General features: G+C 43.0%; 1 protein-coding gene across 5 annotated transcripts in view; it reads right to left on the reverse strand.

The window, feature by feature from the left end:
* tafa5a (TAFA chemokine like family member 5a) overlaps positions 1-19,413 on the reverse strand; it is a 178,439-nt gene that overhangs the window by 83,906 nt on the left and 75,120 nt on the right. The window contains exon 1 of one of the 5 annotated variants that reach the window (XR_015035046.1): positions 7,327-8,343. The exons of 3 other annotated variants lie outside the window; for them this stretch is intronic. Coding sequence is in view for 1 of the 2 variants with exons in the window: in XM_085769073.1 (XP_085625199.1) it covers positions 7,327-7,417 (91 nt within the window). In the remaining variant the exon portion in view is untranslated. Of the gene's footprint in view, positions 1-7,326; positions 8,344-19,413 lie in introns of those variants that run through there. One more of the 5 variants, XM_085769073.1, reaches the window with a different exon arrangement.

Consider the following 19,413-nt stretch of genomic DNA (forward strand, 5'->3'; position numbering starts at 1 on the left):
GCACGCTATAATGGCATTATGAGATAAATGAGTGGCGCCGCTTGTTATGACCCATAATGTTATGGCTTGTCCTTTACAGTGAGCTAAACCCATTTTCTCCTACTGCGCTGGATCGAGAACAGGAATTGGAACCCCACAAGCAATCTATTCAAGGGTGCAACAAGCTAAGGGGATGTGACGTGCCAATGTTTTTTAGTGATTTTCATTATGTGTCATTCTATTCTAATTCATTTTCAATTGGACCATAAGAGCTGCCGCCGTAAGCAGTACAAAAGGCAGGAACGAATGAAGGAGGATCTTGTTTGGCTGCAAGACATCCCGAGAAAGAAAATAATGATCTTTATGAAATTGCTTTAGACACAATCTGACAGCCGGGACCAAGCAAGTGGCTGGGCTTGTTCGAATCGATAAAGCCTCCATTAGTTTTCTAAAGAGTAACATGCAATTTGTTTCGGTGGAGCGGCCTAGCATCGGTAATATTCTGCCCCTTTGACACAAAAAGCTAATGCACTATAGCCAACCTAATGTCAGATTAAACCTACATTTCTGTCAGATGGAAATGGAGAAACGCTCCGAACGCACTGGATCCATAAAGCATGACCAAGCCTGTTATCACAGACACCACATTTGTGTCACAGTGGCCTCCAGGGCCGAGTTTTTTGTGAAGACAGAAAGAAGGGAGGGGAAGAAGAAAAAAAAAAAACTCCATTTGAATCCATTCAAATGACTGTGATCTCATGCACAAAGAAGATCAAACTTCTTAAGTAGCTATTGATCAGATAGATGAACAGAGACACGGTGATTGATCGGACGGTGGGAACAACCTCATCTCTACCTCTGACACGGCAGGAAGGCACAAATTGAAACCGCGGAAGGGTAAGCACACTTCTCACCCGTCATTTCCTCAAGAACGCGCAGATGCATCACACTCGAGCGGCCCGGTGGTCACGGGAATCGATAGTCTGGGAGAGTCATCTTATGAATAAGATGGACGGAGGGTCCGGCTCAATTCCCTTAAATCAGCGTTCTTTCAGCTTGCGTATCCAGATGAATACATGATAAGCTCGGGTTGGATCATCTGAGGGGAGGGACTGTCTCCTCTTAAGAGATGCTCATGATGGACATGTTGCCAGTGTTGCAAGAACGGGGCCGGGAGGAATCCGCCCTTCCTCGGAGGAAAACGCTGATCTGAGAGGATCTTCTCCCGCCAGCTGACAAGCCGATAGACAAATGGCCCTGCTACTCTCTAACCTCTCAGACTACTGGCCCTCCTTCCTCTTGTTCTACTCAGTGTGTGTGTGTCTTCTGTCACTCCCTCTTCCTCCATTCAATCTTGCATATCTGTGTGTGTGTGTGCAGGCACTCACATGACTAATTCATACAGCGCATCGCAGTGACCAGAACACATTCCCCGGCTTACAGCGTGAGGTTTTAATTAAAGATACAGCTGTGGTTATTAAAATCACTCAGTCCTTGATGCAGCTTTCCACCCCGCATCTTCCACCCAGGAGGAGCACAATCTAGCAATCTGCGCTATAGCTTTGCTGATCCGTGCCACAATTTACTGCATGTGGTACACATTTTATCACCGGCATCTGTATTACGTTAATGCTGCCCGGGGATGTGAGACGTTAGCGCCGCGCTGTCCTTGCTGATTCAAGGTTTTAGAGAGTAGCTCAATTCCGCGTCTTCAAGCTCAGTTTGGTAGGGCCTCGGGGAGTTTAGAGACGGCACTTCATGGGTGCAAGGGCGGGAATGAAGTGTGTTAGGTCGATGTCTCCCTGACATCGCTATTTCCAAAGGCCATTGAGTCTCTCTAGTAAAAACTGGAACCTACAGAGGAGCTTCACAGCCAGCTTTTCATTAGAGTCTAACTCCAACCACTGCCTTTTTATTGTCCCACCGCACTGCCAAAACGCAATCAATAGGGCTTTAGGAAAACTGGGTGCAATAGTGCACACTTTTTACTGTCCCTCGATCAATAGGAACTGTGAAAAACAGTGCCATGAGTAAATATTGAACATTTCACACACACACACACACACACATACACACACAGATTAAAAGCGCCCCAGGACACAGGACACAGGGGGGTCGTTAGGAACTGGCTTAGATTACCTCGAAAAACCGACCACAGGTTCCTGCTGCAACAGTGATTGATTCATCGAAGTGAATTAATTAACAAACCCTTTAACTAATGAATCAATTAAGCAATTGATTAATGGGCATTACCCCTGCGGGCTATAGCTGATACTGACCATTAAAGATAAACTGCGCTCAATTGAAATCGCTTAACAGCAGATTACATGCAGACGAACGCTCGGCTTACCTATGTGCATCACTGCTGTGAGGGATTTTGACAGCAGTGAGGATTTGCTGAATAAAACACGGTGATTGTGACATTGCTTCTGTATGCTAAAGGAGTATTACTGCGGCATTAAATACACGCATATTATCTTTATGTCACTTGAGCCTAAAGCTGTGCTTCAGGGCTGAGTTCCCTAAAATCCCTCCTTTCTGTAGATTAATAATAGATGCTTAAAAAGGAAGAAATACTTAATGACTACACCTCTGCTGCTGTACCTCTAAGTCATATCCAAGTCAGAGCTCATACTGCAGTTCACTCTGCTCTCCATTGTAATTAAACAGTCAACATCTTTTAGATGCAGGTTGGGAAACAACAACAGCTTTTCACAATAAAAGTGCAATCGGTGTTCTGCTTCTTTAGCATAAACTGAATTTATATTCTGAAGGAGAACGAAATGAAACAGCAGAATGGGAAATGTCTGCAATAAGGGAAAACAAAAACAAAACAGTAAGAGGAAAAACACTCAGAACTGAGATTATGAACAACACTTATGTAGCAGTCCTTCAATATCTTACATAACCATCCACTGTTTAACATGGCTGGTGCATAAAGACAACAACCGTCCTTGAAATCAGCAGTTGCACAAGTGTTGTGTTTCCTGTACGAGGGGGTTAATCAGTCTGCTGGTTGTTGGCGAGCAGTGAATGCAGATCTTGAAGGCCGCGATGGAGGGGCATGTCGCTTTCAAGACATTGCATTGCAGTGCTGTGGCCTTTTTGTTGCAGTGGCCTGGGCTTTGAGTCGAGGGCTTTGTAAAGGTGACCTGATTAGGCATTGTTCCACCAGGGGCCTCTTAAAGGAAAAGTGCACCTGATGACCTCTCCTGTGAATGGCATGTGGCAATGTCTCCAAACAGGAAGCGGTTCTGTCAAACTGTGCAACCTGTGACTATCACTTATCTCATTCATTATCATTGTTTTGTATTATTCATTCATGTATGTATTTGTCCTTACTTCCTTATATTTACTATTTAATCACTTACTTTTCTACTTATTTTTCGTTATTGTTTAATTATTCCCTATGTTTTTGTTTTTAACTTGTAACAAATTTGGTTTTTGAATACAGTATGTGGGTGAGGTTTTCATATAAGCTCTTTTGGGTCTCATTCCTCCCCCTTTGCACATCCCAGTCATGATGATTGTTCATGCTGTTTTAAATGATATGTTCGTGCAAATAAATAAATAAAAGAAAATAAAAAGTTTCCATACGGACAACAAACAACAGTAAGAAACAGAAGCATTGCGCAGACAGGAAGTGCTTCTCTCTCCAAAACTCATGTCTTGACAGAGGCTTCCCTGTCTCCACGGGCAACGTACGTGCATGACACCGAGCGTTTGCCACTGCTTGACCCAAATCTGCCTGAGGCTGCCCCGAGCAGAGCTGCCACGCCACTAAACTGCCATTGGAATCCATATCCTCCCACAGAGCATCCCTACGAGTCGACTGCGTGTCTCGCTCTACATGAAACCTGATCTTGGTCGCCCCCAATGTCAGACGCCGTGTATGAATACACACATCTCTGTCACTTTGGCCCATTATGGTCGACCCTGTGGTTTCACCTGAGGATCAATAACTGCAGTCGTCAGGCAGACTAGCGGTATAGAGGACGCTAAGAGGCCACTGAGGTCTGCAGACGCTGGGTTTTGTGAATAAATACGCAAAAAAAACATGCTCAAGTACTCCAATTCAGCCTCTTGTCATTGTCAACACATTTCCTTTGAAGTCTACAATAGCGATGTTGTCTGGGAACAGGTAATAATGCCACACAAGGTCTAAGAGCGCTTGTTTACTTGAAATGCACTTGAGCCCTGTTTTCTCACACACAACAGATACCAAAACCCTGATCATTCCATTGTAGATAAATATTATTACTTTAGCCATGACTCTTCACCCACTCATTTAGGCTTATTCAATTCATCTCTAATGTAGCTGAGGGCCTTAAAATTATTATTTTTTTAACTCCTCAAAAATAGTGTAATATTTCAATATTAAAACAATGAATCTCCACAATCTCCCCCTGATGCTAATTCTTCATGTAACTCCAAAACTTTATGGCTGTATTTAGAAAGAACTACAGGCCATCAAGGTTTTTTAAGAAGCTGCTGTTCGTAGCTTTAATTGTAACCCACAGGGGGCCTCAATTTCACGCTACAAATGATTTTATACCGGTGAGTAGCGTGGTTATCTCTTCATTATTTTAACCTAGATTGCCCAGGGTTCACCAGTGGATTCCCCTTTCAAAAAAAAAAGAAAAACTGCTCCATGAACCTGTCAGGTTCTCTATTGCCATGTGACAAATATCTCGGCCAATGAAGAGCAAAATGGGATTTGCTCCATTGCCTGAATTATTGAAGTGGACAGTGTGAGAAATTTATGGTGCAAAATTCATCCACATTCCCATTGCATAATGTTTTAATATGTTTCCATTTCCCCAACACACCCCCCCCTTTCCCCTCCTTCCCTCCACATCCTCATTTCTCAATGCACAAGATCCCATGTCACATTATGCAAGGCGAGCTGACGCAATGAGGTGTACAACTCCCAAAAATACACTCGCTGGCATGTTGGGCTATCTAACAGGCTGGCAGAGGGGTGACATTTTGTTTCTTTGTGAGCATTAAGGAGAAAAAAAAATTGAAAATCCCATTCCCTGGATATGTGGCTAACTGCTAGCACTCCCACATTCACCAGGGTGGTAATAAGTCAAGGTGCTGGCTGTCAACAGTCAGATAACATGCCAGCTGTGTGCACATCTGCACCCACGTGAATGCGAAGAGGGAGAAGGTGAAGAGCCTGTGGTATGATGTGGGTCTCTCCTCTTCGTTTCTGCTGGAATTCACATTGAGGAACACTGTGTTGTACAACCCATAAAGGAATATGTGAGAAAAGATTTTTCTTTTTCAGGCCCCTCGTGCATGTCTTTCATTATCCTCACCCCCACCGCCCCCAAAAGACTCTCACTAATGCAGTGCTTGGAATTCATTTTATCAGTTGGTGTTATTAGCCCCTACAGCTGGCTTTGACCTTGGCCACTCTGGTAGCCTAAACTGAGCATATTCTCAGCCCTCCTTTGTGTGCCACCCTCCCTCCAGCTCCCTCTAGTAGCTTTAAAATGGGACCTCCGTAACTGCATCTTCTATCCACCGAGCCACCAGCAGGTTTTTTTTTTTTTTTTTTTGCCCCCCCTCTGAAAGTTAAAAGCTATTTGGTGTCAAGTTTTTTGAAAGCAAAAGAAAATGCAGGCTTAGGGGGAAAAAAAATACAGGACCTCGGTGTAAAAGCACAACATGATACAGACAAACAACGCTGCGGTGAAGGTCAAAAATATTGCCTTGCCAGTCAACAAGCTCGACAGTGCTGACGGCCTGAATCTAATGAGAGTCCCTCGCATTAACACAGCCATGAGCAGCACTTTTTTGCGTACTGTTGGTTGGCCGCACAATCCTCTTTTTGACCTCTGTGGAAAAAGGCTAGCATGCCACAGTAAATTAAAAATCCAAAGGAAAGCTTCAGGACATGTGCCAGTACAAAATCCTGAACTCCCCTTTGTCTCCCATTTTTGGCTGACAGGCAAGGTTTTTTTTTTTCTTCTTCTTTTTTTTTCTTTCTATTACCCCCCTACCCTAACCTCCCCTTCTTCCCTCTTGCCCCCCATCCTTTTCAGTATGGCTGGACATTCTTCTACCCCACAGTAGCCATGGACCCACCACGGTAAGGAGAGAGTGTTTGCCACTGCTTGACCTGAATATTTGCCCAGGGCCGGAGGCGGGGAGGGGATGGCAGGCCATTCCAAGCCACGCTTCTCCAAAAGAGAAAAAAAAAGAAAAAGAAAAAGCAGCACAAAGGAAACCCATGACTATTCCTAAGTGCCAAACAGACTCTGCTTGCCCCGGGGCATACACGCATAAAGGGAATATTAAGTGCTGTTTTTTTTGTCCTAGGTTCATACAGAACAGTAATTCCCTGGGTTGCACCATTTGACTTTCATAAGGAGTTTGAGCAGTAAGTGTACTCAACCTCTGCGTGAAGATCTCCCCGCAGACAGGTATGATTTGTATTTATTATGTTCCACTGTAGGTGGAATTAAATGACAAGGAATAATCTGCCTTGCACTGACACATCAGCTCGGTTGCCGGACCGGATATGGTGTGTGATGATTGCCACACTCATTAAACCACATGTCATTCATTCAGCTGGATGTCAGCAAATGAAACTCAATTAATTACCCCACCACAAAAAAAATAAAATAAAAATCTGGACCACTTGGCACAGTGCAAGCCACGTCCACAGGCTGTGAACCTCCATTCAGCATGGCAGTGATGACAGCAACATTGTGGACAGTGTATTAAAGCAGTGAGCCTGGCTGGGAGGCGTGTGAGTGATGATCGGGATTGAAATGTATCCATAAAAAAAAGGGGCAGAAAACGCAACAGAAGGTAAATGGAACGACATTAGAACCGCTTGACCTCAATGTTACCCTAAAGCTAGACTCTAGTGCCATCTATTGAAAACGTTTACACCAAATCAGTATTCTATACAAACAGAGAGCTGATTATCTCAGTGCCGCTGTTCTCCCTGAACAGCTTGAACTTATATCTTCGATTATACAAAATTGATCAATCGACTATCCTCAGCTGGAGGCGATGTTGGTGAGGAGAGGGAAAAAAGGCGCATGCAGGCTGTGGGAATCAAAGCAGAGACAGACAATCTGTCCATCATGCAAATGACTGTGCTTTTTGGTTCAGAGTGGATTTTTTTCTATCAGCAGAAGTAGATTCAAGCTCTACCATACAGGGAAAAAGTCCAAATTTGATTGCGATTGCGTCGAAGCAGCGGACACACACTCCGCACTGGGGTTTACTGTAGCGGAAAACTTCATTAAACTACAGGAAAGCGTGGTGGCGCATTAAAGGCGGCATGAAAGTGTGAGGTGAATCGGAGGAGTTGTGAGTGATTACCTTCTTTTAGCAGGCGGGAGTGAATAAGGAGAAGGAGAAAGCAGCAGATCGCCGCTCCGGTCAGTGCCCACGCAACTCTGAGCAGCTGCATCCTGCCGTAGGAGGGTTACAGTGGCGGACCGAGACAGCCGAGCAGCGGGAGAGAGACACTCCACCTCAGCTCACAGACACGCACCGGCTCCTGTTCTGCTGGCCATGTAACTCAGCATTCATCCCCCTTCATGTAAAAGAAATCCTCACTTGATAGTCCGGGTTAGATGTGGTGATGGAGAGGGGCTGGGATCCTTAAAAGAACAACAACAACAGCAAAAAATAAAAAATAAAAAAAATAAAAATGCGCGCTTGCTTCGCCGCCGGTGCGTCAGAGTGGCTCCAAAACACAGGGGCGATTAACCCCCAATCACCGACTGAGGGGCTGACATCCTTCCTCACACCACTTCTCCCCTCTTCTCTTCTCTTCTCCTCTCTCCCCTCCCCTCCTCCCTCCTTCAAGAGTCTCTCGTCGGCTTCGCCACAGGTTCAGCGGCAGAGCGGGCTGCGCCCCTCGGTGCGGCTCCGTCTTCGAGTGCGCACGGCGGATCCACGGCGATGCGGCGCGCAGATGATGATGATCACCACCACCGCTCCCCGCTGCATGTTACGCACATCGCTCCCATTGCTGGAGAGGCAGAGGCAAACACTGCCAGCCAAGTCGCCTTGTAGCTCTCGTTTTCCCTCCCTCTCTCTGTCACTCTCTCGCTCCCTCTCTCTCCCCCGTACTTCACTATATTGCTCCGTCGTTCCGTCACTTTCTCTCTCTCTCTCCGTGTCGCCCCCCTCTCTCTACTTCTCCCTCCTCTCTCTCTCTGTGTCTCTCTCTCTCTCTCTCTCTCTCCTGATTCACTCTAATGCAACTCTTGCCATTTACGCACAGGCACAGCCAGTTTCATAAACTATGCATCTCCTGGATGATTCCCGGTTCGTCTCGTTCATCTGCGCGTCGCGCCTCTTGGAAACATTTTTCCTCCCTCAAATCAGAGGCAGTGCGGGCTGACACATTCCTCTGACTTTTCTTTGAAGGCAAATGAAACGTCACGCCGAGCAAAGACCTGGCTGCGCAGGTTCTGTCTACTTTGTCCTCCCATCAGATAATCTATAAACATCAAACAGTTGCAAGCAGGAGTGTCTGCGCCTCTCTGTCTCTGCATCCCTGCGTGTGCATGTGTGTGTTCCTCATACGAAGTCGACCCCCCCCCCATGCACACACACACATATACACACCCACCCCCTCTGCTTAGCTCCAGGTTACGTCACAACTCCCCCAAATAATCTCCTCCAGCTACAAAGCATGAGACAGTGCTGCCATAACAGGATGTTTCCACTGATAAATAAAAGTGAGCATAGCTGGGCCTGTGGGTGATCATCATATGGCACACCAAATTAAAAATGGCTCTATCTTATGTCCCAGTGCAACATTAAGGTTGTGTTATCCAGACTTATTTTCTGGCTTAAGAACCAAAAAAAAGTGATGATTTTTTTTGTTTGTTTATTTTTGGGTGGATTTCCTGTAATGAGAAGATTCTGCACATTAGCCAAGCCTCCCAGTTATTGAGACAAGCAATAGGCTGTGGATAGCCTAGCCCGAGGCTCATTTTCCAAGAATATATCATCAACACCCCCATGAAAGCTATTACACATGTAGCCTAAAATTTCATCATATTACAAACATAAGGAACTGATGCCGTTGCAAATTCTCAAATAGCCTCCTCTGCTCGGTGCACAGTGTGATGTGTGTAAAAAAAAAGAAGAAAAAAAATAGAAGGGATGTTAGGATCCTGTGAATGAAAGCTATCTGGTTGGAGAAGGACCAATACTCAATATCAAAACAATAGCTTGTGTAATCCCCCCCTTCTCTCCACCCCAGGCTTCTGAGTGCCAACACAACCATTGTTCCTCTTTTTATGCACATTTCGATCCCGTTTAACTCTCACATGACTTTGGGATGCGTGGTGTGGGATCGCTCGCCTGGTGGGTCCATCAGTCAGTTGGAAGCCACTGGTCACTTCGCGCACAATAACCCATAAGGCCGCTGGAGCGATCCCAAGCAATCCGAGTGCACAGAATTTCCTCCTTGGGGGTGCTTGTGAGTTGCATCCCAGCAGTCTGTGTATTTATAATTGAATCAGAATGACACGGTTGGACGAGTGACGGTGCCACTCAAACCAGAAAACTGTCATTGCAGTGTCAATAAGGTTGGCCCCTGCAGCTACTAGCACTAATTAGCTGATAACAGTCTCTGCTGGCTGGCATGCATGCCAGACTGTGTGTGTGTGTGCTTGTGTGCCTGCTTTGAAAGTCTATGCTGTTTGTTTGCAAGCCACTATGTGTGTGTGTGTATGTTTTTTGAATGAATGCATGTGTGTGTGTTAGACAGCCCCCTTTTTTCAGCCCTGACACCTCCCTGCCTCCTCTCCAATGCTGTGATCCATCCATCTACTGCACCGAAAGCAATTAACAGTGACTTGACCTCTGCAAGGATTTGAGGTGGGAAGACTGTATGTGTGCTTGTGACTGTGTGGGTGTGTGTGCTTGTCTAACATTATCATCTGCTGCGCCTATACCCTTCTATACTCTCCTGGAAGAGCAGCAAACTAAATATAACTTGTGCATGTGCATTCAGCCTAATTAAGGACTGTTTGGAAACGCAGAGACAGAACGATTAATTTTGATTTGCTGTACAGGAGGAACCAGTTATAACTATTCGAGAGGGTTGCTATCTTTACCCGACATCCCATCTTATGAACTTGAACCTGTAAAATACTCCCCAAATCCCCCCATCCCCAACCCCCTCCAACCTTTAGAGAGTGTTATATTGACACCAATTTAAGGTGGCAATAATTTGTGCAACTGTGAGGAAATATTTATAACCTAAAAAGAAGAACTCAGCTTTGTTGCTTCTTCACATACTGGTAATTAGATTTTCCTGTTATTTATAAAGTAGAAAGGTGCGAATGTAAATCAGCTCCACACATTAAATTGAGCAACTTATGATACACTAGGCCTACTCATAAAAAGTTGGGGATATTCAACATTTTGTGTGGAAAATGTAAAAAGTTAATGTTGCAGTGATATAATATCATGAAAGTAGGACATTTAAGTAGAAGTATGGAATGGTAATTTCTTCATCTCAATCAATGTATTGAAAGAAAAGCATGTGAAAAACAGTGGTGGGTAGGCCTATACTACCAAAACAAAAAATTTCAATTATGTGGCCAAAGGACGTCTACTTCTGTGACTCTTCTGGTCTCTGTTCAACCTGCTGATGACACTCTGTGACACTCTAAGCTCAGTGGCAACCTCCCTCTGGATGGAGCTGATGGATTGTTAGGTGTCGTCTTGGTCTCATGATGTCAAAAAGTGGACAGCATGATGAAGAGGACTGTTTCAATATGTAATTGAACCAGAACAATTCCTGGAGGATTCATGGATCAGACATTTGTTGTGATTTTTGCGGTTAATCACCTTGTTAAAGAACAGCATGTTGTGTTATTGGTACTGAAACAAGTTGACATGTCCATTTAGAGAAGGCCAAATCAAGTTCACCTGTAAAAGTTTTAGTGCATTTCTGAAATTTCATCCGAATTTTGTGAGTAGTTTATGCTGATGTAAATTTTAGTGTGGACAGAAAACTGGGTGAATGTTGCTGGAATCCTGCTCCCATGTTATCTATGCTTTTACAGGTCAGGCGTCAACGTGAGCCAAAGTAAAGCCACAAAAGAGGCAAGGAAGGATTTTTATAGCAAGGCATAAAGAACCGTGAAGAAAATTATAAACTGTCCCATTATTCTATTTAATTAGGCTATTTAAAGTGGCTGTGATCAATATTTTTGTAATATTTTTGTGAAGTGTGAAAGTGGTCGTTTATATGTATCTACGGAGAATCATTATCAGAGACTGCAGTTAAAGATGGGGGTGGGGGGAATCGGTTAATGCATAGTTTCACTCACCAGACCTCTAGGGATAAATGGCGTAAACTTACTCTTTGAATATCTTTACAGTCATATCGAAATATCCGTGGTTCCTATTGATGTTTCCTTTCTCCGAGGGGACTGTGAAAACTACAACAGAAAGGCAGGACTTCCACCAGGTGGCTTGTTCTGACCAATGAGAGGCTAATCGCAGCAGCAAACTTCTCAGCTCAGACTAGTTAATGCATGACTCGCCCTTAAGCTTAGCTTTGTGCTTACAGTGTGCTGTGATGTAACTTGTGTTTTCAGTCAGTCGCACCTCAGAAAGGAGCCAATAACATCTAAATAGACTAATGTTTATGAAGTACTGTCCGTATTGACTGAGCAGTCTCACCGAGTGGCACCCGTTCATCTTTATGTAATTAGAAAACTCTTACAGTAAGGTGCTAGATCAATGTTAGTCTTTTCAACTTTTTAATCTCATGCTAAATGTGTACTTATCTGACAGGCTGAAATATAAATATCATTGTCTCAGCATTTCATATCTCATCTTCATCTCTGAACTTTATTTTATCAGAGTACACATGGGTTCATTTCCGTTGCCTTGGGGACCAACTATTCTGTCTAGACACCATTATAAATCCCTGTACGATGTCTGCTTGCATTTTTCCTAACCCTTCTTTTATATTACAAGGGGATAACAAAAAAATATTGTGGAATTCTTTTCTTTTTCTATTTTCTTTTTTTTTTTGTAAATTATTAAACCATTTCCTTCCCCTCTATCCTCACACCACCCACCTACACTGCTGCCATGTCTCCTCTCTCACTTTCTCCTCCTCTATACTGCCACCCACTCACAGCTATGCTTTTTCTTGCCAGGAGCCAGGAGAGGCGTTACTTGCTTTGTCCTCTGTGCAGGTCACTGGCTGTGTGCCAGACAGAGCCCATGCCAATAAAAGCCATGAGTAATGGGCTAAAACTTCTACATTCGCTGTGTTTCCCATTATTTCCCATGGTCAATAAATCTGAAGGAGGGCTTAATCAGAGGGAAAAGCTGGAACATACGGCCTATGTCCAGTAGGGTGTCCAACACAAAGATTCTTACTGTTTAATCAGAGATAAAAGTTAAGGTGGCAGCGACCAGAATGGCTTTCCCTGTGACCCACTTTGTCTTCTGACAGGTAGGGCCATTATTGTTTGGACAGATGAACACTTGGCCACTGTCAAAACAATGGCCGCTCCAGGGCCTCCAAGACAAGGTACGACTCTGAATAAAGTCCTATAAGAACCTAATAGAAAGATAATTAAATAAACGGTTTGAAATCCATAAATGACTCAGTGAGGAATACGACTTTCGCAGCATGACTGGATAGATCTATATATCTGTCAGAGTTTTACACAATAATCCACAGCTAGAGGAATCATCAGCACTATTATCAGTCTCCTTATCCTTTAAAGGAAGGTGTCCCATTGTGTTCCTAGACACTTTGTACCTGTTTTTTTGCTGATATTTGACCAATTTTACAATCAAACGCGTATCTTCAAGGACGTGCTCAGTTTTCTACAGCAGTGTTACAAACATGAAGAGTTGCAGTGGTGCTAATTTGAACCAGTTGCTGATGTTTGCCATGTTGTCATCAGTCATTTAAACCAAAGAATAATATGCATCATTGAACATGATATTCTTGATAAAGCATAGAATTAAGATTGGCATTTATTTGATGTTGTGTTTCCGGCCACTTATGAAATACAAGTCCAATATTCACTGTTTTTTCACTCACATTTTTGGTATCCACCACCTCATGTTTTGTCAAGGTATGTTTTGGTCTTTAGATGCTAAAACCTATATTCACAAGCTAGCTTGATCTTAGGGCGTTAGCGATAACTCTTCAGCACTGGTTCACCAGGAGCCATCCCAGTTTATGTAACACTTAGTTCATTTGATCTATTCTTATTGTGTGAATATGGATAGCTGCTGCTTTTGGTCTTTATGTTTTTTCATATAAAAAAGCTACTGCACAACACAAACAAAGTAAGCTAGCTGAAGTTAGCAACAGAGTAACCACACCAAAGATTTGTGACCTGATATAGGTAGCGTATGGTGGTGTCATGTCACAGGGTAGGACCTCACTTAGATAGTCGAAGTGAGAAACATATATGTGAGAAAATGGTGTGAACCATTCAGAATTCAGACATTTGACTCGTGTTTCCTGATAGAGATAGGCACTGGCAGTCAAGACAAAAGTAGAAATGGAAAAAATCCCAAATACAAAAGAAGAGCAAATTGCATACGCTTAAAAGGCTATCCAACAAAACTGCAACATGATGGTTCATTCCTGTGGCTGAGATGGATTATTCTGACAGAAATCCACATTTCCGCTCCCCTTTATATCATCCCATCCTTAGCACTATCTGCACAAAGCCAGCATACTCGGAGACACCACGGATCAATCTCAGTCAGGATAGGCCTTTTTGCTGCAACCGTGGCTGCTCTGTATCAAACGCAACTTCAACACAGATGTAAAGATCACCTGAAAGAAACGATCCATCACAGTAAACACAAGGCGCCAATTTGGCTTCTTTTGCAAAACTTTCTCTTTAATTACAACTTCCCCCCTGTGCTCAAGTTGAGTGTTTTCATATCAGTGCAGGCATTGCCTTTCTCTTTGCTTACTGTCAATCACCTGACGCCCACAGGAAACAAACAAAGTATCTGCCAGCAAATAATCCATCAAAAACACATCACATTAGACGTCTGTCACATTCACGTCTTTGGGTTTAGGAAACATTTGTTAGTTGGGACATCAATGCAGTTTTCTACAGTATAAAGTTTTGTGTTTCCAGTGACTGTGTCTCATTTCACAGGTTATGCAATGCAAAGCAACAGGAGGGAAACTAAAGATAGAAATATATGATCTATAAAGAACATAGGCTACCAGTGTCATTTATAGCCCATTTATTTCTAGGAAGGGCTTATTATTAGCCTAAAAGAAAAGACAAATTACTTTTATTACTTTTAATTCTGCTCTGTTCTATTCTCGGGGGACACGATGTCTTTACTGTACCAAATCTAAAATATGTGTCGAAAGTTCATAGAGCAGGAACATTTTTTGGAGGTTTCTATCAAGGTTTTCAGACCAGTTCTCATTACTGTCGTCAAAGGAGTGCTGGGTCAGACGTGCACGAGATTCAGCTGCATATTTGTAGTTTTTACGTGTGTTGCATCTGCAAGAATTTCATCTCATCTGCAGCTTTTACAAAGACACTGCGTCCGGTATCTATGTGAAATATCTTGCAGGGGGAAATGTTACACAACAGTCTGATGTGATTTCACTTTTGCCTATGACTGGATGTACTGTCCACAAAGAAATAGTTATTTTTAACTAAGACAAATGTTGATACATCCTGCTCCTTTTAATTGGAAGCAGTGTCACTCACACTGTCTTAATCCACAAAGTTATTGTGTCACTCATTATGAGCTGCATGCACATTTAATCAAGTCTTATTATAGGAAATGCAATATACTGAGCTGACAAACACCACTGATAGACCCATCCTCTGGAGGCTTCCACTAAGCTCCTTACATTTCCTGTAGTCGCGGCAAAGCAAACAAGCACAAACATGCACACGGGCGGGAGCTTCCTCTCCGCTCCGGCTCCATATTCCCGACCTTCATTCATCCATCATCCCTCGGCACTGAAGCCTCACCTGGCCTGATTCCATAAGTTACCAACTAAGTGCTACACGACCAGGCAAAGTGATTGGTGTCACAAGCTTTATTGAGTTTACTTGATTAATTATTAATTTCCTCTTCATCAGCTTTCACCAGGCAAGTGTCGCATAAAGTATGGGAACAACTGCTCCCGCTGAAGATGAGATTTCCTGATGCTGCAGACAACAAAGCTAATAATAACTAAGATGACTGACACGCTCTGTAAAAATGTCACCTTACATTCTGAGGCAAAGATGAGAGTTACAAGCGCAGAATTATGAATTATGAGCGGCAATTAAAGTAAACAAACCAAGCCAGTCCCTCGCTTCAAGGCAACAACTTCAGACTCTGACACTTTGTCCCATTCTGCTTCACAGATAAGCAAACTTTATATAGGATACAATAAACATATAAAATGAGGACATAAATGAATAACTAATAAAGAAATCATGTCTTGCTGTGCAGTGCCCTCTTGCTGCACGTTTATCTTCAATCTCAATGGACGAAAGACAAACACAAGCAAAGGCTCTGACAATTAAATATTTAGCAAGAAAGTCTCTATGACAGCAAAACGCAACTTTATAGTGCTTTCTTCGTCTCCTGGGAGAGTTGTTGGTAACGATACCCAGCGGACAAACGTGCAAAAAAGACAAGAGACAGACCACAAGAAAAATGAGAAAACAAAACAACTGAAATCTGTCAAAGAACATGTAATATGCCTCTAATCCCTGCTTTTACCAGGGGTTTGTAAAGATTCTTTTCTTTAATATGGTGCATAAAGATCATAAACACAGCCTTTGAGACTGCAATCTTTGCAAAACAAGTTTGTTAAATGAAAAAATGCTTCGTAAATCCATTTTATACATTATAGCCTGAACTGGCCGGAAAATCTGATGTAAAATCTGTAAGCATCAGATGTCTAAAATGTACTATTATAGACCTTAAATCATTTACTTTCTAACCACAGTTTGGAAAGCCATTTTCTTCCTAACCACATGACATAATCTTACTGAGATCAACTATATTTAAAAAGTGGTATATACAGTACAGTGTTGGCCTCCTGTGGCTCGAAAATCCACAATGTCAAAGCAGAAATGACAGAGATCTCAGGATCTACTCATCAGGCGCTAGCTCCTCTGTCACTACAGTGTCAAAACCCGACATCATCACACCTCTGGGTGACACACAACTGTCCACCTTCACAGACATGTCAACTGATGGTCATGACCAGAAGAAAAGGAAAAGTGGAGCAGTGAAGGAGCAAAAGAGAAAAAAAAGAAAGCACATAGATCTCAAGTGTATGTTTCATGACTGAGTCACCCTGTCACCCATTCAGCTGGTCAGGTGCACACAGGGCCGTTGTATAGGGGAGAAAGGTGATGATAATTCTAGTGGCCCAGCGCCCAGTAGGGCCCACAAAAAAACCCAGTAGTCTAATCTTTGCATGACTGATTTATTCTGCATAAGACCCTGACTAATACTCATAGTAATGCTGCATTAGCATCAAAACAAAGTAGGCTAAATAAAAAATGATAATACATACGTAGTCTAAGAAAAAAAGTGGAAAGGTCAGGGGCCCACTTTAGTATTCTTTCAGGGGCCCCAGAATTCCTAGCAACGGCCCTGGGTGCACATTTATGTATTTTGGATAACTTTCTTCCACGATCGATGATCCTATTGTGGCCAAGTCTGGTAGCCGTTACACTGGGATGGATTCCAACCTTGAGCTGTCTCACTCCACTCCTGGTGCAGCACATATCAACAACGCCTTAAATACCAATGAAATTATAGTGTTTTTTCCAATTACCGTCAAGTCAAATTGCAACACAAACATTGTTATTAACTATTTTGCTCTTGTTGTCCCTTAAAGACGGGTTTGTTGCCAAAAAAGTGCCATCGCTGATAAACTGCCTTGATTATAGAGTCCAGAAGAAGCATCTCACATCAGTGTCGACACTGACGCCTCTCCAGGGCTGACTTCAGCTCACTTTCAATACAAGCAATTCTGGACGAGAGCTGACTTCATCATTTAAATATTGATCAACTTTTGTAATGAGGATGTCATATTCAATCTGTTAAGGAGTAATTAAAAAATCAATATCCTATCAACATTAAACGAACCACAGTTTCTGTTTTATTCGGGATCGACCGAAAGAGCGTTAATTGACTCTGGTCTCAATTTTCATAGCAATCTTCTGTGCATGGAACATCCTGACTGCTGGTTAAATGTGGTCTTCTCATACTGGCACATTTAGCTCCCCATCACTGAGCCTGACAGAGAAGTGGGAGGAAGAGATACAAAGAACAGAAGAAAAAGCTTTGAAGACGAATATTTGGCCTTTGGTAACTACTGCGAGAGCTCTCAGCAGGTAGAGGAGCTCATCAGAGAGCAAACAGGTGAACATGGCAGGAGTGCATGCATACACGCAGGCGGGGAATATATGGGCTATGAGTGTATGGAAATGAGGAATGAAAGGAGGCAGGGAGAAGAAAGAGGCAAAGGAGCGAGACACCGATCCAGGCGATAACATGTCTTTTTGCCCCAATGAAAGCAATGAAAATAGGTCAGGACACAGCACAGTCATGTAACACTGAACTCAGTGCTCGCCCTGTGCAAACACACAACATGCTCGGGTCTGCTGCTGCTGCTGCAAAGACGCCTTGACGGTGCAAGTGCAGTTTAGAGGCGGTAGCAGGCAGGTTTTTGTTACCTTTGTTGCTTTATTTGACGCTAAGCTAACTGCTAACCAGCTCTAGAATCATATTCATACAGTATGAGAGTGGCTACTTAAGTGTTGTTGTTGTTTCTATTATAAATGAATGTCTGATTTATACTCTATATGACAGAAAATGTCATTAGACAAAAAAGCAGACAAGCTGAATCTCTATCATGTGACGTAGCCTCAGTGTGTCCGCTCTCAACAACTGTTCCTTTAAGAAGCCAGTTCATAATGTCTATGAGCACTTTGCTTTCAGTGCCTCCCTCCTCATTTTTCTTGCATACTGATGCATTGATTAAAATGTAACTTTATTAATAACAATGCAACATTTGCATATGCACTGCAGCGTATATTAATCCACTTGTTCTACTTTGTGACAGGCAAAATCAGAACTTTAAACAGATACGCCAGACACTTTGTATTTTTTATACCTTGTGGGTCACTTACTGCACACTTTGCATTTATTTCAGTGTAGCCTTTAAGCCCATTCTGAATAAATGATGCACAGCGGGTTTTCTGTGTGGTGTACCTGCTACAAGATGAAAAGCAATACAGCGGAAATTGAAAAGAAGCAATAGCATTAAGGCAGTGGAGGCTGTGGTCTCCGTGGCCGAAACAAAATTCAATTGTGAAAATCGAGTAGATGATGATAATATTTGGTAGCAGCATTGTCTGGCACAAGGTAAAGAAAAAAAAGAAAGAAAGAAAGAAAAAAAGAAAAGAGCAGTCTCCTCTCTAGATTGCTGTAACCTTGACTCACCCTGTCATTTCTGCATTCATCAGGGAGAGAAAAAAAGAGGAAAGGCAATTGAAAAGAAATGTGATTATTAGATGAGAGGATGTAGTGAGTGAGGAAAAAAAGAGAAAAACATAGAGAGGAGGAAAAGAAGAAGGAGGGGGAGGAGGAAGAGGAGGGGGGGGGGGTCAAAAATGGAAAAACTAATTTTTGTCTTTCGGGGCATAAGGACGACAGCCAGGAGAGCGTACCGAGTGACACGGAGGGCGAAATGATTCACAATTTTGCAGCAACGCTTCAGCAGAGACTCAGACACTAACACAGTCTGTCTGTCACCACAGGCTGCTGATGGACACACATTATTGGATCCATATACCGCCTCTCTGCTCAGTTGCAGTTCCCCACTGTAGACACGTGGCCTTCAGTTAAGCAGTCAGAGAGAGCGAGGCAGAGCGAGCTCAATATTAAATGGTGACAAGAAAATCTAAGATGCATGTGTGTGTGTGTGTGTGTCTGTGTGTGTATGTGTGTGTGTGTGTGTGTGTGTGTGTTTATGCTCACTCTTGTGCATGTTGGAGATAGTTTCCTATTGGTTTATTATTTGAAATGTGACACTTACTAGAAATGAGCTTCTGCAGTGCAGGAATTTTAAAACCATCAAATTCATTTCAAATCCTAACTGAACAAGCAGTCGTTTCATTTCATGTGTGTTTAAGCTCCATCAATTTCAAACATTCACCACAAATAACCATATGATTTCTATTCATGCCCATATGATTCGGATCAATTATTCATCTTCATTCATACAGCAACTGTTTGCAGCAGCTTATCAACAAGTTACGTCAACAAATACACACCGAAAGGGACACAGTTTCGCTTCAGTCAAGGTCAGAGACACATCCAAAAATCTCAAACTGCACACACAGGGGCGTGACCAGCGAAGTGGTAAATTATACATGATTTAGTGTAAGC

The sequence above is a fragment of the Trachurus japonicus genome, chromosome 23 (assembly GCF_045865225.1).
Source record: "Trachurus japonicus isolate A0001 chromosome 23, Traja_1.0".
NCBI lineage: Eukaryota > Metazoa > Chordata > Actinopteri > Carangiformes > Carangidae > Trachurus > Trachurus japonicus.